The sequence below is a fragment of the Hylobates moloch genome, unplaced genomic scaffold, assembly GCF_009828535.3.
Source record: "Hylobates moloch isolate HMO894 unplaced genomic scaffold, HMol_V3 SCAFFOLD_6, whole genome shotgun sequence".
Classification (NCBI taxonomy): domain Eukaryota; kingdom Metazoa; phylum Chordata; class Mammalia; order Primates; family Hylobatidae; genus Hylobates; species Hylobates moloch.
The window spans coordinates 105,036,506-105,060,379 of NW_026652281.1; the positions used below are offsets into that span (position 1 = coordinate 105,036,506).

The window sequence follows — 23,874 nt, forward strand, 5'->3', positions numbered from 1 at the left end:
TTCCTTGTCACACAACCAAGCAAACGTACAACTCAAAGGAAACCAGGAAAAGACACAAGAGGTGTCCAAGTTCAGCTTCAGGAGGTCTCTTTTCTATGAGCTTCCACTCCCCCGCTTCCTCCCACACAGATGTTCCCTATAAATGAGCTTGGCTCTATGCAGCTCATATCAAAATGGGATTGTCCAAAACAGTTTGAAGAGAGGAACTCACACTTCCTGAAATGATTCTCTCTTGACATAAATTCAAATTTAGGAAGGAACCATCTAAGCCTTTTATAAATACCCATGATGCCCATATGTGACTCAAGACTGATTTTGTTTCCTCCTGTCCTCCTGGTACCTCTTTTATCTTACTAGAGTGATGCTATGGCTTCGGTTCATGACTACAGTGAGTGACAGCTGGGATCTGGCCCTTTCCTCCTGCCCCAATTCATAAATGGGGGGCGTTTTTCATATCTCGAGGGCCCAGGTGCTTGGAAATACTGCCAAATATTCCTTTCAACTTAAAAAAATGTAATTATATTGGATTAGGTTATGCATTCACATAATTTAAAAATTCAGGGGATACAAAGGGTATAAAGTGAAATTTGTTTCCCCATCCATGTTGTCCAGTTGCCCAGTTCCCTTCCCCAGTTCTACCAGTTCCTAGAATACTTTCCCCTAGATAGATATTTTGTACATGTTTAAAATAACATGTCTTACATATTTTTTGTAGAGACAGGGTTTCACCATGTTGGTCAGGCTTGTCTTTATAGACCCGGCATGGTGGCTCACACCTATAATTCTAGCACTTTGGGAGGCAGAGGCAGGTAGATTGCCTGAGCTCAAGAGTTCAAGACCAGCCTGGCCAACATAGTGAAATCCCGTCTCTACTAAAATACAAAAAATTACCCAGGTGTGGTGGCGCATGCCTGTAGTCCCAGCTACTTGGGAGGCTGAAGCATGAGAATCTCTTGAACCTGGGAGGTGGAGAGTGCAGTGAGTTGAGATTGTGCCACTGCACTCCAGCTTGGATGACAAGATGAGACTCTGTCTCCAAAAAAATTTTAAAAATAAAATAACACATTTATATTTTCTTCCCTCCTTTTTTTTTTAATTTTACTTTAGCAATAGAACACTATATGGGCCAGGCGCCGTGGCTCACGCCTGTAATCCCAGCACTTTGGGAGGCCGAGGTGGGTGGATCACCTGATGTCAGGAGTTCAAGACCAGCCTGGCCAACATGGTGAAACTCCGTCTCTATTAAAAATACAAAAATTAGCTGAGCGTGATGGCGGGCGCCTGTAATCCCAGCTACTCGGGAGGCTGAGGCAGGAGAATCGATTGAACCCGGGAAGCAGAGGTTGCAGTGAGCTGAGATGGTGCCATTGCACTCTAGCCTGGGTGAAAAAGCGAAACTCCATCTCAAAAAAAGAAAGAAAGAAAGAGAGAGAGAGACAGAGACAGAGAGAGAAAGAAAGAAAGAAAGAAAAGAAAGAAAGAAAAGATAGAAGGAAAGAAAGAAAGAGAAAGAAAAAAAAAAAAAAAAAAAAAAAAAAAAAAAAAAAAAAAAAATTAAGAATACTGGATTAGAAATAAAAAATTGAAAAGGCCTCTCGTTGTTTCTGTGCAGTTGACTTCAAGATAGAAGGTTCAACCTCAGTGTCAAGCTCAACCTCCAGGACCCTCTTGGAGACTTCCAAGACCTAGGAAAGTTTGGCATTCAGTGATTTGGGAGCTGCCATCCTTCACCTGCTAGGGTTCTGTGTGGGATTGGAGTGGGGATCTCTGTTATTCAGGAACCTGCCCTCCCTTCCTGCCAATTAGATTTGCACTTTATTACTTTTTTTCTCTAGCTTTTTTCGAGATGGATTTATACTTAAAAAACCCTACTCTTAGATAATGGGTGGCAGGGGGGTAGAGGGGATTTGAGAAGACCCGGAAAATTCCCAGGTCTCCACTAAGTAAGAAAACTGGGGAGTAAGGACACTGGAGGGGAACGGAGAAAGAAATGTATTTTCCTTTCTTCTTTTAATCAGAACTGTAGCTTACAATATTTTTTTCCCAAGCTTCTAAGAGAGTTTTGCAAACAATTGGAGTAATTAAAAGTTCTCAGAAGTAGCCGATGGTGCCCTTTTCACCGAGGGAATGTGGGCCAAGCATGATATATTAAAAGAGAGGGAGCTGCTCTATTGAAGTTAAAAGTAATCTGTCACATGGCTAATTTGTTGGAATGCAGCAATAAAGGGCTGTGGGCAGAGGGAGAGCTGGAAGCAGCTGGGAAGTTTGCAGGCAGAGTGCACGCCCTGGGGACTGTGTTTGTAGGGAGAGAAAACAGTGTTACAGCTGACTTAGGGCACCTTATCAGAAAACCCACAAAATGGGCAGGAAGAAGGAAAAGTAGGTTTGAGTCCAGAGCATGACCTTTGGGCTTATCAGACAGTGAAGGGATGGGTCAGAACTTGTCACCTGTGCTCACGGGATGCTGATTCACTCAGCAAGGAAGAAGTCTTTTCAGATCCCCCTGCCTTTGAATCTGTTTCAAAGGAATACATAACCCAAAGGAGGCTTTTGATCCGAAATCCATGGGAAAACCAATCTATAGGGTCTTGAGTGAAAAAAGTTCAAGCCAGGAATACAAATCCTAGTTTGGGGGATTGGGTATATTATAATTTTTGAAATGTTAGAGTTGAAAGAGAGAAAACAAATTACATAGTACATAGTATAATCCCTGAATTTTCTTTTATTTTCTTTCTTTCTTTCTTTCTTTTTTTTTGAGACAGAGTCTTGCTCTGTTGCCTGGGCTGGAGTGCAGTGGCACAATCTCAGCTCACTGCAACCTCTGCCTCCCGGGTTCAAGTGATTCTCCTGCCTCAGCCTCCTGAGTAGCTGGGACTACGGGCGTGCACCACTGCGCCCATCTAATTTTTGTATTTTTAGTGGAGACAGGGTTTCACCATGTTGGTTAGCCAGGATGGTCTAGATCTCCTGACCCCGTGATCTGCCTGCCTCGGCCTCCCAAAGTGCTGGGATTACAGGTGTGAGCCATCACGCCCGGCCTAATCCCTGAATTTTCTACATGAGGCAACAGACTCAAAGAGGTTGATTTGCTCAAGGTCACTCAACCAGCAAGTAACAGAGCTAGATTCAAACCTAGGTCTTTAGCTAGAAAGGAAGGGCATAGTGGTTAGCAAATGTAGGGTTCTGAATGCCCCGATGTCAAATCCTGGCTCTACCAGCTGCAGGACCCTTGGGCAAGTTTCTAACTCCTCTCAGTGTTAGTTTCACTGTCTGTAAAATGGGAATAATAGTACCCACTAGAATTGCTATAATGTATGTAAAGTGCTTAGTACGACATCCAGCCTAGAGGAAAGGCTTAATCAAACACTAGATGTTATCATGCCACAGCTTTTTCATCACCCTGCATCAAATTTCTAGAGCTTTCCGCAGGTTAACTTGTCCAAACATCCTCTTTGGTTTGGGTGAGATTCTCTTTCTCCCTTTCCCACCTCCAACTCTCACCCATTATATATAAAGAAAAAGAGGGTGGCTGAACTTTAACCTCTCTATCCTCTGGTGGACACTTTTGCTAGCATTTCCTACATTGTAACGCACCCATGAGACTTGTTTTCTCTTAAGCTACATGCCCTCCGGCCTGTATTTTCAGTATGGTTTCCAAGTTGCTGACAGGCAGAAACGGTGCCAACATGAAGAAGCAAGTATTGCTGCCCCAAATGCAGCAGCAAGATGTGTTTGAATGTTTTGGAATAGTTGATCATTTTTCAAATTCATAATGGGCACCGCTCACAGAGGGGGCTCTTAATATATAAGGCAGGTCTGGGCTCATAGTTAGCACTTCTGGAAAGTGGAGGCCAAGTTCTGTGTGTGCACATACCAAAGAACAGGAGCCTACCTCCAGCAGCTTGGACAAAAGCAAAGGTGAATTTAGTGGCTCAAGTAACCAGAAGACCAGATTTAATTGATGACTAGATTCAAGTGTTCACTAATGTCCTTAGATACATTTCTGCTTTGTTGGGCTCCATTCTTCAGACTGATTCTTTCTACTTGGCAGAAAAAAAACATCTACAGAGAGTCTAAGCTTTACTTTTTCTCCAGGTTAGTTTTTGTTTTTTTTTGTTTGTTTGTTTTGTTTTTTTTGTTTGTTTTTTGAGACGGAGTTTTTGCTCTTGTTGCCCAGGCTAGAGTGCAATGGCATGATCTCGGCTCACGGCAACCTCCACCTCCCGGGTTCAAGTGATTCTCCTTTCTCAGCCTCTGGAGTAGCTGGGACTACAGGCATGTGCCACCACGCCCAGCTAATTTTATATTTTTAGTAGAGATGGGCTTCTCCACTTTGGTCAGGCTGGTCTCGAACTCCCGAGCTCAGGTGATGCACCCGCCTCGGCCTCCCAGAGTGCTGGGATTACAGGCTTAAGCCACTGCCCCCGGCCCTTTTTTTTGTTTGTTTGAGATGGAGTCTTTCTCAGTCGCCCAGGCTCGAGTGCAGTGGCATGATCTCTGCTCACTGTAACCTCTGCCTCCCGGGTACAACCGATTTTCCTGCCTCAGCCTCTCGAGTAGCTGGGACTACAGGTGTGTGCCACCACACCCGGCTAACTTCGTATTTTTAGTAGAGATGAGGTTTCACCATGTTGGCCAGTCTGATCTCAAACTCATGGCCTCGTGATCTGCCCTCCTGGGCATCCCAAAGTGCTGGGATTTCAGGCGTGAGCCACCGCGCCCGGCCAGGTTAGTATTCTTAAGGAAAGTATGTCACGCCTCCCTGAGTTGTCTTTCCCTGATTGGCTGCTTTAAATCACACTCCTAGGCCGGGCGCGGTGGCTCACGCTTGTAATCCCAGCACTTTGGGAGGCCGAGGCGGGCGGATCACGAGGTCAGGAGATCGAGACCATGGTGAAACCCCGTCTCTACTAAAAATACAAAAAATTAGCCGGGCGTGGTGGCGGGCGCCTGTAGTCCCAGCTACTCGGAGAGGCTGAGGCAGGAGAATGGCGTGAACCCGGGAGGCGGAGCTTGCAGTGAGCGGAGATCGCGCCACCTCACTCCAGCCTGGGTGACAAAGCAAGGCTGTTTTCTTAAAAAAAAAAGAATTTTTAGAGAAGAAAATGCTTCCTCCCACTCCAGATATTTCCTTTGGTATGAAGGGCCATCAACTACTATAACGCTCCAGCCTCCCCCTTCAGCCCTTACTCCTGCACATAGGGAAAGGAGAGTATTAGCATATTCCCAGCCCCAGGAGAAACTGGGCATGAGTTGCCGTGTCTTCCTCTTCCTGGTATCTGAGGATCAAGAAGGGAGCAGAAATTCTCTTCCTCCACATGGGAGGGTGCTCTGGTCCACCGCTGCTTGGGACTGATGGGATAGTCTGTCTTATTAGGATACAAGGACACACTCAAGCACATTCTGCAGCCTATAGCTTTTATCAGGAGATAATCCATCTTCTGACTTTTTTCCCCCCTGAATTGATTTACAGCCTCAGTAGGCAGGGAGTGTGTTATTTATTTATTTATATATTTTTTGAGACAGCGTCTCAGTCTGTCACCCAGGCTGGAGTAAAGTGGAGCCATCTCAGCTCACTGTAACCTCCACCTCTCGGGTTCAAGCAATCCTCCTGCTTCAGCCTCCCAAGTAGCTGGGACTGCAGGCGTGTGCCACCACACCTGGCTAATTTTTGTATTTTTAGTAGAGATGGAGTTTTGCCATGTTGGCCAGGCTGAGTCTGCTATTTATTGAATCCCTTCTCAAAAGTTATCAAGAACTACCAACTTAGAGCATCAAGGACCCATAGATTCATCCTCTCACCTCTCCCCTTCCTTGCTGTATTCTCAGCCCCAGGAGAAGAAGCTGTTCTCCTTGGGAATCTATAGAGATAGTGGAGTGCTAGAAGTAGCCTCGGAGGGAAATTCCAAGAAAGGCAGAAAAGTTAGATTTACTTACAACAGCAGGTGAGAGGAAATGGATTATATCACATGGAGCGGGGCGGGGAACAACAGAGCAGTGATTTAATAGCGGACTTCACCAGAACCACGCGCAGGGTGTGGCAACCCTGGTATTTTTCCACAGCCTCACCCTGACCGGGACCACAGTCACATCTGTCCCCCACCTCGCCTAACCCACTTGTATCCTTTTATGCACACTTCTTGGAAAATAGATTGTTCCACTTCCACAGAGAGGAGCAGGAGTTTGGTGCATACATACCAGCTTAAATAACATAGTATTTTATTATTATTAATTTTTAATTACAAAAGTAATATACAATCTTTGAAATAACTAAACAAAGATATAGAGAAGCATAGAAAAGTATAAAGATGAAAGCTAAAGTCAGCTCCAAGCCCTCAACTCTGAGATAGCTATTGTTAACCTTTTAGTTTATTAAGTGTTCAGCCTTTTTTCTATACATATTTTAAAATTTCTTCATATTCCTTAAAAAATTTTATAAAAGTAGTTCAAATAATATAGAAGCGCATGATGTAGAAGATGAAAATGGCTTATTCTGCTATTTCTCCTACTATTATGATGTAGTTGTATTATTACATGGAGTTTTTGTTGTCATCACCGCATCCTTTTCTCTTTCCTGGTCTCAGGAATGGTTGAAATACTGCACACACGGCTGGGCGAGGTGGCTCATACCTGTAATCCCAGCACTTTGGGAGGCGGAGGTGTGAGGTGCTTGAGCTCAGGAGTTCAAGACTAGCCTCGGCAGCACAGTGAAAACCCATCACTACAAAAAATACAAAAAATTAGCCAGGTGTGCGGGTGCATGTCTGTAGTCCCAGCTATTTGGGAGCCTGAGGTAGGAGAATGGCTTCAGCCTGGGAGGTGGAGGTTGCCATGAATCGAGATCATGCCACTACACTGGCACTCCAGGCTGGGAGACAGAGCCAGACCCTCTGTCAAAAAAAAAGAGAAAGAAAGAAAGAGAGAGAGAGAGAGAGAAAGGAAGGAAGAAAGAAAGGGCACTCATGTGAGAAGAAGGTACTCGTATTATGACATCCATTGTAGAGTTGAGGAACTGAGGCTCCCAGACTCACCCACAGCAACACCCCACTCTTGGTTGGGTGGCCAGGATCCCTGGGGACAGGAATAATTTCGTTACTTAATAGGCAGCTTGGTTAAGAAAAGGTGGTAAGAGGCTGGGCGCAGTGGCTCATGCCTGTAATCCCAGCACTTTGGGAGGCCGAGGCGGGCAGATCACCAGGTCAGGAGATGGAGACCATCCTGGCCAACATGGTGATACCCTGTCTCTACTAAAAATACAAAAATTAGCTGGGCATGGTGGCACATGCCTGTAATCCCAGCTACACAGGAGGCTGAGGCAGGATAATCGCTTGAACCAGGGAGCTGAAGGTTGCAGTGAGCCGAGATCATGCCACTGCACTCTAGCCTGGCGACAGAGCAAGACTCTGTCTCAAAAAAAAGAAAGAAAGAAAAGGTGGTAAGAGAAGTGGCTTCCATAAGCCGGGGCTCTTGGCCTTTCTTTCTGTACCAGAAATACCCATCACATTTACCCGTACTCACACTGGCCTCTCCAGTTCCAAGAATTTGATTCTGGGAACGTAGAGCTGCAAGTGAACAAAGAGTCAAGGGAAAGTTCTTTATCAACAGAAGAATTATTTTATTCAATGTGTTTCCTTACAGAACTTGGGACAATATGGGGAAAGAATGAGAAGAAATAAAAGGCCAGTTACTTAGGCCACTTTTAATGAATCACCCCTCAATGTCATTACCCATCCTTAGTCAGGAAAAGCTTGAGTTTTTCCATGCCAAGAAAAACAGAGGGCAGGAAGAAACAAATTACAACCTTGTTTGTGTTTTCTTTCTCAACTGTTTGATTTATAGCACTTGATCCAGTGATTATGGATGAAAGAAAATATCCCAGTGTCCCAAACCTAACCTGAACTTAACCGGGGGTGGGTCTCACGTCCACTGCTCAAGTTAGCACAAAGTTAAAATGCTTTAAGAAGAAAGCATCAAGGTTTGGAGCTGCCTGTAGGCATTCTCAACCCAGCGGCAAGGCCAAATTCCTTTCCCACACTCCGATTTCAAAAAAACTCTGTTTAGAAACTTTACCCCTTTTTCCTTATTGCAGAAGCTGAGCATTTATCTATTTAGCTGATAGTTATCAAGCACCTACTGTGTGCAATGCATGACATTGGACAGAGGACACAGAGAGCATACAGATCAATCAACACACAAATCAGAAAATGTCATGTAGGCTGGGCACGGTGGGTCGTGCCTATAATTCCAGCACTTTGGGAGGCCGAAGTGGGAGGATCACTTGAGGTCAGGAGTTTGAGACCAGCCTGGCCAACGTGATGAAACCCTGTCTCTACAAAAAGTACAAAAATTAGCTGGGTGTGGTGGTGGGCGCCTGTAATCCCAGATGCTCGGGAGGCTGAGGCAGGAGAATCGCTTGAACCTGGGAGGCAGAGGTTGCAGTGAACTGAGATTGCGCCACTGCACTCTAGCCTAGGCAACAAAGTGAGACTCCATCTCAGAAAAAAAAAAAAAAAAAACCACAAGAAAAAAAGAAAGTGTCATGTAGCCATGAGCAAATGGATAGAAAAGAAAACAGAATGATGTGTTAGAGAGACACTGGGTAACCACTTAGGAGGAAGTGGCGAACCTTGATCTTAGGAAGACAATGACATTTAAACTGACATCAGAATAAGATCTGTATGTGAAGCAGGCATTGGGGAGACCATTCCTGGCGGAGGGAAAATCCTCCAAGACAGGCTTGTACTTGACATATAGAAATTAAGCCATCCTGAGTCCGGGCGTGGTGGCTCATGCCTGTCATCACAGCACTGTGGGAGGCCGAGGTGGCTGGATCACCTGAGGTCAGGAATTCGAGACTAGCCTGACCAACATGGTGAAACCCGGCCATGGTGGCGCACGCCTGTAATCCCAGCTACTCAGGAGGCTCCAGGCAGAAGAATTGCTTGAACTGGGAGGCAGAGGTTGTGGTGACCCAAGATCGCGCCATTGCACGCCAGCCTGGGCAACAAGAGCAAAACTCCATGTCAAAAAAAAAAAGAAAAAAAAAAGAAAAGAAAAGAAATTAAGCCATCTTGAGGATGCATATGCTGGCTAGTGACAGCCGCTGATGTCAGGCTCAGTGTAAGGGGGCAGGTGTCCTCACTTTCTGAAGGAGCTGTGCCCACCTTGGCCAGAGCCCCATGGGGCTCCACTGCACTCAAGGGATGGAGGGCTGCCCCTGAGGCCCCAGCGTGGCTCACCATCCCAACACCCCTTGATAGCTGCTCGAATATTGCATTTTTATCCACCACCCAGGCCTTCTTTCTTAAGTTGGTGTCATGGAAGTTTGAAAGAAATGGAAGAAAAGGAGGGACATGACCGATTCTGTTTGGTCCTCCTACCTTGAGGCCTGGTTGGCATTTTCCGAGAGGAAAATACAAAATTGTGTTTTTTTTGGAGGAGGGTGAGAGGAGAGAGTGAGAAAAAGGAAACACATTTTCTATGATTTTCTAAAACTCTGCACGTTGACAGTGGTGGCAAAATAAACTAATCCCAAAGTTGTTTTTCTATTGAGAAGAAAGTGGAGGTGGATTTCATTCCCTTTTGTTTCCTACCATTTCTCCCAGTGACAAAGCATAAAACATGGACACTAGAGAATAAGGTGAACCTCAGAAATCCTGAAAAGACTGCTAAGCTTACTTTCTTCCTCTGGAGGGAAGAGGGGAATGTTTCTAGCCCTCCCTGGATCCTAAAATGAAAAACACAAGTTGTGTGCGTTGGAAAGAAGACAAGGCCATATCTGAATCATCGGCGTTACAATAATGTGAACGTCATTATGGCAGCATTTCAAACAAAAGGCTATGAAGCTGTTGCGCAGGGCTGCAGGTGCCATTGTGCTCACTAATGGTATGCGCTGCATGGGTGTGGGCTTCAGCGCTATGGAAGCACTGAAGAGGCCTCTCAAAAGGCTGCACCGGATCTGTGCTCCAGAGTGAGGCAGGGCCTGCTACAACCTTGATTCCAAAAACAAGATGCCCGAGTGGATTGGAGGCGGGAGTGAGCTCCAGAAGTTAATTTCTTTTTCTTTCCCTTTTTTTTTTTTAGACAGAGTCTTGCTGTGTTGCTCAGGCTGGAGTGCAGAGGCATGAACACAGCTCACTGCAGCCTCAACCTCCTGGGTTCAAGTGATCTCAAGCAATCCTCCTGCCTCAGCCTCCTGAGTAGCTGGGACCACAGGCAACTGCCACTATGCCTGGCTAATTTTTGAATTTCTTTTTTGGTAGAGACAGGGGTCTCATCATGTTGCCCAGGCTGGCCTTGAACTCCTGGCCTCAAGTGATCCTCCTGCCTCAGCCTCCCAAAGTGCTGGGATTACAGGGGTGAGCCACCACACCAGCCAGGAAATTTCTAAAACATTATTTGCAGGGAAAGGACGGTGCCTTCCTGCTGGTGGTACCAGAAGAGGCGTAGGCTCACCAGAGTAGGGCCATTGGTGTGTAACACATTTCGGCCCAACGTCTCCCTCGCCTTGGCCCTTTCAGTCCTCTGTGATATGCTGGGCCCTCTACAGTGAGTGGTCTGCCCATGCCACTTCCCCAAACAACTCATCACAACTCACGAAGTTTTTCCCCTTTGGATCTGACCGTGCAAAATGTTAGATGTGTAGACTGTTACAGCCAGGCGCAGTGGCTCATGTCTGTAATCCCAGAACTTTGAGAGGCCAAGGTTACAAAAACCACTCAGTGTTTTGCTCCTAGGAAAGGAAGGTAGGCGCTCTGTGCACTCAAGGCCAGTGTTCACAAACCCTTGTTTTGTTTTTTGTTTTTTTGTTTGGAGACAAGGTCTTACTCTGTTGCCCAGGCTGGAGTGCAGTGTCATGAACAAGGCTCACTGCAGCCTCAACCTCTTGGGCTCAAGCAATCCTCCTGTGCAATCATTATTACAATCTAATTTTATTATTTTTGATACATAATAATTATGCAAATTTATGAGATTCGATTTAATTTTAGAACATATTTATCTTTCCCAAAAGAAAACTCTTACCCATTAGCAGTCACTCCCCATTTCCCCCCAACTCTTGCAGTCCTAGGCAACCATTAAATCTACTTTCTTTTTCTGGAGATGTGCCCCTTTTAGAAATTTCCTATAAATAAAATCATATAGAATGTGATCTTTTGTGACTGGCTTCTTTCACTTAGCATGATGTTTTCACCATGCTTTAGCATGTTATTTTTGTTGCTGAATACTATTCCATTTTAAGGATACAGTCATATTTTATTTATCCATGCATTAATTGATGGACATTTAGATTGTTTCCACTTTTTGGCTATTATAAATAATGCTGCTATGAATATTTGTGAGCCAGTTTTTTTTCTTTTTTTTTGAGTTGGAGTAGTTTTTTTCTTTTTTTTTTTTGAGTTAGAGTTTTGCTCTGTCACCCAGGCTGGCCAACATGGTGAGCTCAGGAGTTTGAGACCATCCTGGCCAACATGGTGAAACGCCATCTCTACTAAAAATACAAAAATTAGGTGAGTGTGGTGGAGTGTGCCTGTAATCCCAGCTACTTGGAGGCTGGGGCGGGAGAATTGTTTGAACCTGGGAGGCCAAGGTTGCAGTGAGCTGAGATTGCGCCACTGCGCTCAGCCTTAGCGACAGAGACTATGTCTCAAAAAATATATATAATAATAAATTAAAATAATAAAAGAATAAAATGATATTGAGCCTGTAATCCCAGCACTTTGGGAGGCTAAGGCAGGCAGATCACTTGAGGCAAGGAGTTAGAGATCAGCCTGGCCAACATGGTGAAATCCCGTCTCTACTAAAATTACAAAAATTAGCCGGGCATGGTGGCGTGTGTCTGTAATCCCTGCTAATTGGGAGGCTGAGGCAGGAGAATCATTGAACCTGGGAGGTGGAGGTTGCAGTGAGCCAAGATCGTGCCACTGCACTCCAACCTGGGTGACAGTGCGAGACTCTGTCTCGGTAAATAAACAAACAAACAAATAAATAAATAAATATATTGAATGACCTTGAAGAAAAATTTTAAGCGAATAAAGCAACAAAACAGTAAAGCTTATCTATAATAAGCTATGCTTTGTATAAAAAGGGAAGGGCTGTGGAAAGGATAAATAAAAGTGAATTGTATTTATTATCTATTAAAAATAAACTAGCAAACACTGGAAGGAAGAACAGCAAGTGTTCTGAAGCCAGGAAAACCAACCCAGGGTGGGAAGTATCCTTGCCAATGGCTGTTTGCATCAGCCTATAGTTTCTTTCACTCCTAGAAGCTGGGCTGGGCTGGTGGGGGTTGGGCCTTACTGGCATAAGACTGACAGGATGGTCTTGGATGAAACTCCAGAAGAGGCCACCTAACCGGGGCCGGGAAGATCTGGCTGACTTGGGTGTGGGATCTACCCCAGAATGCCGACAACCAAACACTCCCTGAGGCTATCCCCTGGAGGATATAGGTTCCTAACTTTGCAAGGACTTCCTGAAGCTTCCCAAACACTGGATGACTCAGGCCTGGCCCTGGGAAGGGAAAGAGTGTTGGAGTGTGACAGCTTTAGAAGTTTGTCTTCTCTCTGGCAGGGGCAAAGAGTAGGTTGCCAGGGAACATAATATCTTGAGAAGGTCAAGAACAGATTGGAGGGCCACCTCATTGTATTTCATTCCTGGAAGAGGAAAAGGGAACATTCCTCCTCGCTGCCACCTCAGAAGGGTATGAGAACACAGGGCATGCCTGATGGCTGCAAAAACTGGGATAGCATCCTCGCTTCTTGCTCTGTTCTCAAGGAGCATGCACAGTGTTTGCCTTGACCATTTCCTGTTTATACAAAAGCAGTAAAATGAGCTTGCAAGGTAAATAACAACTCCGGTGGAGCAGTGTCTCACATGCTAAGGTACTGGTATCTGAGGTAAATTACAGAATTCACACTGATTGTCATCCAGCCTGGGGAGAGAATTTTCTAACTTGTAAAAACAGCAATAGTAAAATGTTCATGTTAAACTCGTTTTATATGGTAAGTGCCATCTTCCTTGTAAATTTCCTTAAGAACTGGGTTTCATTTTTCAGCATCTAGAAATAATAACCCCCAAAATAGCTAGCATTTACTGGGGACTCTCTGTGATGGGCAGTGTGCTAAGAATTTTGTTTAATTCTCATGTCGCCACAACGCTTTACTGTAGCTACCCAGTAAATATTTGTCAAAGAGCTTGAAAAAACTATCAAAGACCTTCAAGAAGAGAAAATTACAGACCAATATTCTTCGTGAATATAAATGCAAAGATCCTTTTAAAATATTAGCAAATTGAATTTAATAAACAAGATTAGCATCATAACCAAAGTGGGATTTATCTCAGGAATGCAAAGATTGTTAAGTTTTTTTTTTCTTTTTTTTGAGATGAAGTCTTGCACTGTCGCCCATCTGGAGCACAGTGGTGCGATCTCGGCTCACTGCAACCTCCGCCTCTCGGGTTCAAGTGATTCTCCTGCCTCAGCCTCCCAAGTAGCTGGGACTACAGGTGCATGCCACCACGCCTGGCTAATTTTTTGTATTTTTAGTAGAGACGGGGTTTCACCGTGTTAGCCAGGATGGTCTCGATCTCCTGAACTCATGATCTGCCCGCCTCGGCCTCCCAAAGTGCCAGGATTACAGGTGTGAGCCACCACGCCTGGCCAGATGGTTAAGTTTTTGAAAACCATTCAGTGTAATTCACCATATTAACAGAATAAAGGAGGAAAATAATATGACCATTCTGATAGATGTACAAAACATATTCAACAGGCCAGGCACAGTGGCTTATGCCTGTAATCCTAGCACTTTGGGAGGCTGAGGTGGGTGTATCACATGAGCTTAGGAGTTTGAGACCAGCCTGGGTGACATGGCAAAACCCTGTCTCTACAAAAAATACAAAAATTAGCCGGGTGTGATGGTGTGAGCCTGTGATCTCAGCTACTCAGGAGGTTGAGGTGGAAGGATTGCTTGCGAGCCCGGGAGGTTGAGAATGCAGTGAGCCGTGATTGTGCCACTGCACTTCAGCCTGGACCACAGAGCAAAACCCTGTCTCAACAACAACAACAACAACAACAACCAAAAAAAAAAAGAAAAGAAAAAATATTCAACAGGATTCAACACCCTTTCTTAATAAAAACAAAATAAAAATAAAACAAACTCAGGAAACTAGATCCTCAATATCCTCAAGCTGATAAAAGGCATCTACTGAAAAATTATACTAAATTGTGAAAGACTGAATGCTTTCCTCCTAAGATTAGGAACAAGACGGGGATGCTCACTTCACCATTTCTATTCAACACTGGACTGAAAGTCCTAGCCAGTGCAATAAGGCAAGGAAAAAAGAGGCATACAGATTAGGAAGAAAGGTGGAAGCAAAGCTGTCTCTATTAGCAGATGACATAAATATTATATAGATAATTCTAAGAAATCCATAAAATAATTAAAGGAACTGTAAGTGAATTTGGCAAGGTATAAGATAGTAAGTCAACATACAAAATCAATTATATTTATCTAGACTGGCAGCAAACAATTGGAAAATGAAATAATTTCATTTATAGGGGCATTAAAAAACAAAATATTTAGAAATAAATTTAATAAAAGATGCTAAAGATGTCTACATTGAAAACTACAAACTAAACTGAAGTAAATGGTTTATGAAATGTAAGGTTTTTAAGGTGTCTTTTTTCTGTAAATTCATCTATAAGTGCTTTTGTAAAATTAAGAAGCTGATTTTTTTTTTTTTTTTTAGAAACAGGGTCTCACTCTGCCACCCAGGCTGCAGTGCAGTGGCACAATTATAGCTCACTGTAGCCTCCAACTCCTGGGTTCAAGCAATCCTCCTGCCTCAACCTCCCAGGCAGCTGGGACTATAGGTGCCCACCACCATGCCCAGCTAATTTTTACATTTTTTTAAAGAGATGAGGTCTTTCAGGCCAGGCACAGTGGCTCACGCTTGTAATCTCAGCATTTTGGGAGGCCGAGGTAGGCGGATCGCCTGAGGTCAGGAGTTCAAGACCAGCCTGGCCAACATGGTGAAATCCTGTCACTACTAAAAATACAAAGAAATTAGCTGGGCATGGTGGTGGGCACCTGTAATCCCAGCTACTCAGGAGGCTGAGTCAGAATTGCTTGAACCCGGGAGGCGGGGGTTGTACTGAGCCGAGATCATGCCACTGCACTCCAGTCTGGGTGACAGAGCGAGACTCTGTCTCAAAAAAAAAAAGATGAGGTCTTGCTATGTTGTCCAGGTTGGTCTTGAACTCCTGAGCTCAAGCAATCCTTGAGGATTGTAATCCCTCCAAAGTGCTGGGATTACAGGCATGAGCCACAGTGCCCAGCAAAAAATAATAACCTTTTTTTGTAATAATTTTAGATTTACAGAAAAGTTGCAAAAATAATACAACGAGTTTCTGTATACTCACTCAATTTTCCATAATGATAACATTTTACATTACTATAATATGTTTGTCAAAAGTAAGAAATCAACACTGGTACCTTACTGTTTTATTTGGATTTCGCTAGTTCTTCCCTAGTGCCCTTTTTCTGTTCTAGGATCCAGTCCAGGATACTACACTGCATTTAATTGTCATGTCTCCTTAGTTTACTTGAGTCTGTGACAATTTCTCAATCTTTCCTTTTTTTTTTTTTTTTATGAGCTTGTCAGTTTTGAGGAGTACTGGTCAGGCATTATGTAGAATGTCCCTCAGTTTGGGTTTACCTGATGTTTTTCCCATGCTTGGACTATGGTTGTGGGTTTTGTGGAAGAATGCCACAGTGGCAACATGCCCTTTTCATCACATCACACCAGGGGGTACATGTTTTCAACATGATTTATTTTGGAGATGTTTTAATTTGATCACTTGGTCAACAAGCTGATTTTAAATTGTATGTAGGGCCGGGCATGGTGGCTCATGCCTGTAATCCCAGCACTTTGGGAGGCCGAGGTGGGCGGATCACCTGAGGTCAGGAGTTTGAGACCAGCCTGGCCAACATGGTGAAACCCCCTCTCTACTAAAAATATGAAAATTAGCCGAGTGTGGTGGTGGGGCCCTGTAATCACAGCTACTCTGGAGGCTGAGACAGGAGAATCTCTTGAACCTGGGAGGTGTAGGTTGCAGTGAGCTGAGATTGCGCCATTGCACTCCATCCAGTCTGGGTGACGAGAGTGAAAAAAAAAAAAAAAGTATATGGAAATACAAAAGATCTAGAATAGCAAAAATAATTTTCAAAAGTTAAGAGCAAAGCTATAAGACTTGTATTACCTGATTTAATGCCTTAAAGTAATCAAGACTGTGGAATTGGCACAAGGATAAACAAATAAGTCATCGGAACAGAGTAGAAAGTTCAGAAAGAGAACCATACTTATACGATCAATCAATTTTCGACAAAGACAGGAAAGCAATTCAAGGGGGAATTGCGTTTTCATCAAATGGTGCCGGAACAAGCGGGTATCCACATGGAAAAAAAGAGGCTAAGAAACCTGCCCAAGGTCACCAAGTTTGTGAGTGGCAGGGACAGGTATTCCAAGCCAGACTTTCTGGCTAACATGTGCTGTAAATTGTAAATATAAATTTATAACCAAAACATTTAGGTCACAATAATTTTTCAGTGTAAAATTCAATTTGAAGCTATACTATTTAAAAATGTCAATGTCATGAAAGCAAAAGCAAAGTTAAGGAAATGTTCCAGATTAAAGGGGACTCAAGAGACTTAGATAAGTGCAATACATGATCCTGAACTGGATCCTGGGTCATACAGGCACACTAAAATTCCATGAAGGACATGAATGCAATAATGGAAAATAATATGGAGAGTATGTTAGATAATAGTTTTGTGTGAATGTTAAATTCTCTGAATTTGAAAATCATACTGCAATTATGTAACAATATGTTCTTATTTTTAGAAGATACATGTAGAATTATTTGGCTGTAAAGGGTGGTGATATCTGAAATATTTCAGCATTATTAACAACAACGATTAAAATAATATGGAAAAAATCAAATACTGAAAAATATTAACAATTGGTAAACCTAAGCTAAAAGTATACGGTCATTCATTGTATTATTTTTGTAACTTGCTTATTTGAAATTCTAAAAAAATTTTCAAATAAAATGTTACATGTATATATCACTTAAGTGCTAGAATTTGTAATTTTTTTATTTTTTATATTTATTTATTTATTTATTTATTTGAAACAGGGTTTCGCTCTGTCATCCAGGCTGGAGCACAGTGGTGTGATCATACCTCACTGCAGCCTCGACTTCCCAGGCTCAAGCCATCCTCAGATCTCAGCCTCTCAAATATCTGGGATTATAGTTGTGTGCCACCATGCCTAGATAATTTTTGTATTTTTTTAAGAGACAAGAGCCTCACTATGTTGCCCAGCCTAGTCTTGAACTCCTGGGCTCAAGTGATCTGTCCACCTCAGCCTCCCAAAGTGCTGGAATTACGGGGCTTGAGCCGCCGCATTCAGCCTGTACATGTTTTTATTTCTTTCAGAGATTTTGTTTCTTATGTTATCTCTCTACTCCCAATGCCTATCATAAGACTTGTAACAGTAAATAGTAAATGTCTGGAATAAGTGTAAATATTTGAATGTAGAGTTTGTGGAGGATCCTAAGAATCTTGTGAGATTGCTCTCATAGTGTCAGTCTAACTAGGGAGGTAAAATACGTAAAGTTAAAATTTATAGACGTAGCAGGTTTCCCAAAATAGTAATATGCTTTCTTAGGTACTACAAAGGGATGGAACCAATTGGAGCTCAAAACGGTAGGAGAAGAAGTTTGAAAATAGAAGAAACTGAAGAGGAACTTGAAAAGCCAGTAGGCATTGAAAGGAAGAGGAGTCCTCGGGACAGCAATTGAGGGTAGAATGTGGAGTATCCCATGTTTCTACCACCATTCAGAATCCGATTTTCAAATGAATTCTGTGATGATCAGGATCAGTCTGCACTATTTTAGTCTCTACGTGATCTAAAATTAACTCGGTGGACCTGGGATGACCACGGATGTGGTTTTAAACCAGCAGGTTTCGGAGTCGGGGCTGGTGCAACAGGCTTATAAAGGGAGTGGTGGAAAATATTCTATGTTAGTGAAAGAGGTTGCGAATGGATTGTGGAGAGCCCTGAATGGTAAACTGCGAGAGTGACAGGATGAAAATGACATTATAGGAAGAGCAATCTGTCAGTTATAATGGCAGTTAAAAAGTGGCGCACAACACTGCACCTTAACCAAACTTGGAATTCCAAAGTGCCGGGACCTCTAGCGGAGAGCAGTTGAGTTCAATTCTATTTTAGATCACGTAGAGACTAAAATAATGCCCATTGATCCTGATCATCACAGAATTCGTTTGAAAATCGGATTCTGAATGGTGGTAGAAACGTGGGATACTCCACATTCTACCCCGAATTGCTGTCCCAAGGGACAGCAATTGCCTTTCTAATCGGCTACCATGTTTAGCGATTACTATGCGCCAAGCGCTTTACAGGCACTCTCATTAAAATAGGCAAACCGGGCCGGGCGCGGTGGCTCACGCCTGTAATCCCAGCACTTTGGGAGGCCTAGGCAGGCGGATCACCTGAGGTCAGGAGTTCGAGACCAGCCTGGCCAACATGGTGAAACCCCGTCTCTACTAAAAATACAAAAATTAGCCGGGCGTCGTGGCGCATGCCTGTAATTCCAGCTACTCGGGAGGCTGAGGCAGGAGAATTGCTTGAACCTGGGAGGCGGAGGTTGCAGTGAGCTGAGATCGCGCCACTGCACTCCAGCCTACGCGACAGAGCGAGACCTTGTCTCCAAAAAAAAAAAAAAAAAGGCAACCCCCCCTGTAAAAGAGCGTTTATCAAGCCCATTTTACTGATGGGGAAACTGAGGAGAGACGGGATTGGCCAGATCACTACCTGGAGGCAGCAAAGATGTAAAATCAGGGTTGGGATACAGACTGCGCCGGTAGTGTAGGGGATACGAGCTTCCTGAGACTCAGGAGAAAGCCACAGCGATGGGAAGGGAAGCGGAACAGTGGAGACCCTAAAGGCCCACAGGCTGAGCGAAGTGGAACCTCTCCTGAGGTGACACCTGTCAGGCACGCCTCTTTTGGGCGCCCGTCCAAAAATCGCGGTATCTGATTGGCGAGGTTGGAGGGGCTGAACGACCCTAATTGGTTAGTTGGACCTCGAACCAGACTTTCACCTGGAGGATCGGGAGAGGAGTGGGCGGGATTTCGAACTGAGCCACTCGCTTCATTGGTGAAAAGAAAACGAACCAGGAACTATTCGGAAGTTTGATTGGCTGTTGCTAGGAACCGTCTCAAGGCCTTATGGGCCCTGGTTACGGAAGCCGAGGAAGGCTGAGCGCGGGCTCTCAAGGAAAGTAGTCGCGGAATCTCAGTTAGCGGTGGAGAGGCGGTATGTCCGGTTCAATGGCGACTGCGGAAGCTAGCGGCAGCGATGGGAAAGGGCAGGAAGTCGAGACCTCAGTCACCTATTACCGGTTGGAGGAGGTGGCCAAGCGCAACTCCTTGAAGGAACTGTGGCTTGTGATCCATGGGCGAGTCTACGATGTCACCCGCTTCCTTAACGAGGTGGGGCCTGGGAGGCGGGAGGCCTCTGAAGCTGCTGGGGCGAGGGGTGAAAAGGCTGTATGGAGGGTATGTGGGAAGGAAGGAGGGCTTGGCTGGGGGCGATAAGGCGTACGAAAGGGATCACGACCCTCAGAGGGAAACTGGGGTGGGATTGGGGGAGGGCTTTAGTTTGCATGCATTTCCAGTCAGCTCCGAGTTCTGGTGCCTTATGTAATATCATGTATTACTTATGTGTCGAGCACTTGCTGTGTGCTCAGCTAAACTCTGAGCCATCATTATCTTTATTTTACAGAAAGCGAAACAGCCTCACGGGTTGAGGACTCTCAGGGCCATAGAGTTAACGGCCTAGATCCGTTGAACCTAGGTCTGAAGTGCACCCACATCTGTGCTTTTCCAGTGTGCCTTCTGAAGTAATACCGTTTTTGGTTTTCGTCTTCTAGAGTAGAAGCTGAGATTTCTCTCCACACGCTCCCCCATTTCGATTATGCCTCCACTGTTTTTTTTTTTTTTACCCTAATCTTGAGTTGACCTTGAGGCCAGAAAGTCATAAATCAACCCTTTTTTTTTTTGTCTTTGACTCATGTTTTGTCATTTTTCTTAAATATTCAAGACTGTTTTATCTAATCTTCAAGCCTGTTGCATTAGATCTCATTTTAAAAATTATCTTTGAGACCATGGTGCAACTAATTTTTTTTTAATTAAGGAAACAGGATAGACTTTTAAAAATTTAAACTAACTTTATTGAGGTGTAATGTACATACGTAAACTGTGCCTATCTAAAATGTACATTTTGATGAGTTTTGAAAAATGTATCCATCCGTGTTAAGACATAAACCATTTCCATCACTCTAAAAAGCTTCCTTTCCCTTTGCAGTGATTCTCTCCCAACCCCAGGCAGCTAGTGATATGCAGCCACTAAAGATTGGTTTGAAGCTTTGATTTTGTGTGTGTGTGTGTGTGATCATTTTATTTTGAGCAATAGATTAATGACTTGTGAAAGTTCACTTCTATTTCTCTGAAGCAAATATACTGGTGAAATATTTTTTCGATTAATTTGGGGCCTAAAAGAGAAATCTCTGCATCCTGACTTTTAATTCTAAAAACTTTTAAAATTTAAAAGTTTCCCCCAAAGAACATTATTTTTAGTAAATCTTCATAGTGAACAATAATTTAACAAACTCAGAATTTACTAACTTCTTGCATTTGTATGGTGTATGGCATTTTATGCTTTTAAAAGTGCTTTCCTGCCGGGCGCGGTGGCTCACGCTTGTAATCTCAGCACTTAGAGAGGCCGAGACGGGCGGATCACTAGGTCAGGAGATCGAGACCATCCTGGCTAACACAGTGAAACCCCATCTCTACTAAAAATACAAAAAATTAGCCAGGCATGATGGCGGGCGCCTGTAGTCCCAGCTACTCGGGAGGCTGAGGCAGGAGAATGGTGGGAACCCGGGAGGCGGCGCTTGCAGTGAGCCGAGATCGCGCCACTGCATTCCAGCCTGGGGGACCGAGCGAGCCTCCATCTGAAAAAAAAAAAAAAGAAGTGCTTTGCCGGCCAGGTGCGGTGGCTCACGCCTGTAATCCCAGCACTTTGGGAGGCTGAGGCTGGCGGATCATGAGATCAGGAGTTCCAGACCAGCCTGACCAACATGGTGAAACCCCGACTCGACTAAAAATACAAAAATTAGCTGGGCGTGGTGGCGGGTGCCTGTAATCCCAGCTACTCAGGAGGCTGAGGCAGGAGAATCACTTGAACCTGGGAGGCGGAGGTTGCAGTGAGCCAAGATTGCACCATTGCACTCCAGCCTGGGCGACAGAGCGAGACTCCAAAAAAAAAAAAAAAAAAGGGCTTTCAAAACAGCTAGTGGAGGGTGACTTGGATAGTAGTGATTTTTATTTTAACAGAGGTACAAGTAACAGGTTCAGAGAGATCCTGGTCATACAATCAATTAGTAGCAGATTTGACAGGTCCCTTGATTTCTCTTGTCTGCATAGCATTACTTCAAAATTCTAGCCTTAGCTATGACTTCTGGTATTTTCTTCATAATAAGTTTCATGCTAAAGCATGGTTCATAATGGGGAGAAAATCAAGTTTTTTGGCCGGGCGCAGTGACTCATGCCTGCAATCCCAGCACTTTTGGAGGCACAGGCAGGCAGATCACCTGAGTTCAGGAGTTCGAAACCAGTCTGGCCAACACGGCGAAACCTCGTCTCTACTAAAAATACAAAAATAAGCCAGGCGTGGTGGCACCTGTGATCTCAGCTACTTGGGAGGCTAAGGTAGGAGAATCGCTTAAACCTGGGAGGTGGAGGCTGCAGTGAATTGAGATGGCGCTGCTGCACTCCAGCCTGGGTGACAGAGCGAGACTCCGTCTCAAAACAAAGAAAAAAAATCATGTTTTTCATTTGTGGTTTTATTTCCCTCCATTTTTTTTTATTGATTGATTTAGAATAGATGGTGAGCTTGGAGGGAATACAGCCCTTACAGAGAGCATTAATTCAGTCTCAAGTAATAGTTGCTAACCTGTTTCTTTCTTTTTTTTTCCTCCGTGGAGATTCCAGAAGTAACTAACCTGTTTCAACCACATGCTGATATAGCCAGAGACATCACTAATGTGCCAAGGTTTCTCTTGGAGCTTGAGCCACAGCTCTTTACTTGCAGTTTTGTTTTTTTTTGTTTTGTTTTTTGAGACAAGGTCTTACTTTCACCCAGTAAGCTGGAGTGCGGCTCACTGGAGCCTCAGTCTCCTGGGGTCAAGTGATCCTTCCATTTCAACCTCCCGAATAGCTGGGAAAAGGTGTGCACCACCACACCTGGCTAATTTTAAAAATTTTTTGTAGAATTGGGGTCCCACTGGCTGGGTGTGGTGGCTCATGCCTGTAATCCCAGCACTTTGAGAGGCCGAGGCGGGCAGATCACGAGGTAAGGAGATCGAGACCAGCCTGACCAAAATGGTGAAACCTTATCTCTACTAAAAATACAAAAAAATTAGCTGGGCATGGTGGCGCACATCCGTAATCCCGGCTACTCAGGAGGCTGAGGAAGGAGAATCGCTTGAACCTGGGAGGCAGAGGTTGCAGTGAGCCGAGATTGCGCCATTGCACTCCAGCCTGGGCGACAGAGCCAGACTCCGTCTCAAAAAAAAAGAATTGGGGTCCCACTATGTCCCCTTGAGCCCAGTATGGTCTGGAACTCCTGGGCTCAAGGGATCCTCCTGCCTGGGCCTCCCAAAGTGCTGGGATTACAGGTATGAGCCACTGTGCTCAGCCTAATTAGCTATTCTTATTTATTCTGTTTTCTTGTTCATTCCAAGCCTGTTCATTCATTTACTTATTCAAATATTTATTAAGCCTTTACGATGTTCCAGACACTGTTCTAGGTGCTAGAGACTTAGTAGTGAATAAACAGCTATGCCCTCGTGGAGATTACATGGCATAAGAGGCAGACAATAAGCAGAGTAAATAACTAAAATATATACTACATTAGGTAGTGGTAAGTGCTAAGAAGAAAAATAATACAGGGGGCTGGACACGGTGGCTCACGCCTGTAATCCCAGCACTTTGGGAGGCTGAGGCGGGTGGATCATGAGGTCGGGATTGAGACCATCCTGGCCAACATGGTGAAATCCCATCTCTACTAAAAATACAAAAATTAGCTGGGCATGGTGGCATGTGTCTGTAGTCTCATATACTTGGGAGGCTGAGGCAGGAGAATCACTTGAACCCAGAAGGGGGAGGTTGCAGCGAGCCAAGATTGTGGCACTGCACTCCAGCCTGGTGATAGAGTGAGACTCCATCACAAAAGAAAAAAAAAAAGAAAAATAATACAGGGAAGAGGACTGTGGAATATGTATGTGGTGTGAGGAGGAGGGTTTGAAATTTTAGCGATGGTGGCAAGATAACTTTATGAATTTGACTAAGTAAAGGCCAGGAGCAAAGTAAAGGAGCTAGCCATGAGGATATCTGTAGGAAGACCATTCCTGGCAGAGGAAACAAGTTCAAATGCCTTGAGATGGGAGGATGTCTGGTATGTTTGAGGAACAGTCAGAGAGGCCACAGTGGTTGAATAGTTAAAGACTGAAGGAAGAGTGTGTCTGGAATTGGTTCCTTCCGGTGGGTTCTTGGTCTCGCTGACTTCAAGAGTGAAGCCATGGACCTTCGCGGTGAGTGTCACAGCTCTTAAAGGTGGCACAGACCCAAAGAGTGAGCAGCAGCAAGATTTATTGTGAAGAGTGACAGAACAAAATTTCCACAGTGTGGAAAGGGACTGGACCAGGTTGCTGCTGCTGGCTGGGGTGGCCAG

The 23,874-nt window shown here is 44.3% G+C and overlaps 1 protein-coding gene across 1 annotated transcript in view; it reads left to right on the plus strand.

The window, feature by feature from the left end:
* Nucleotides 1–19,318: 19,318 nt before the first annotated feature.
* LOC116471445 (cytochrome b5 type B) overlaps nt 19,319–23,874 on the plus strand; it is a 39,468-nt gene continuing 34,912 nt past the window's right edge. Inside the window, exon 1 of the mRNA XM_032157782.2 lies at nt 19,319–19,571. Coding sequence (XP_032013673.1) covers nt 19,398–19,571 — 174 coding nt within the window. The 5' untranslated portion in view covers nt 19,319–19,397. The remainder of the gene's footprint in view (nt 19,572–23,874) is intronic.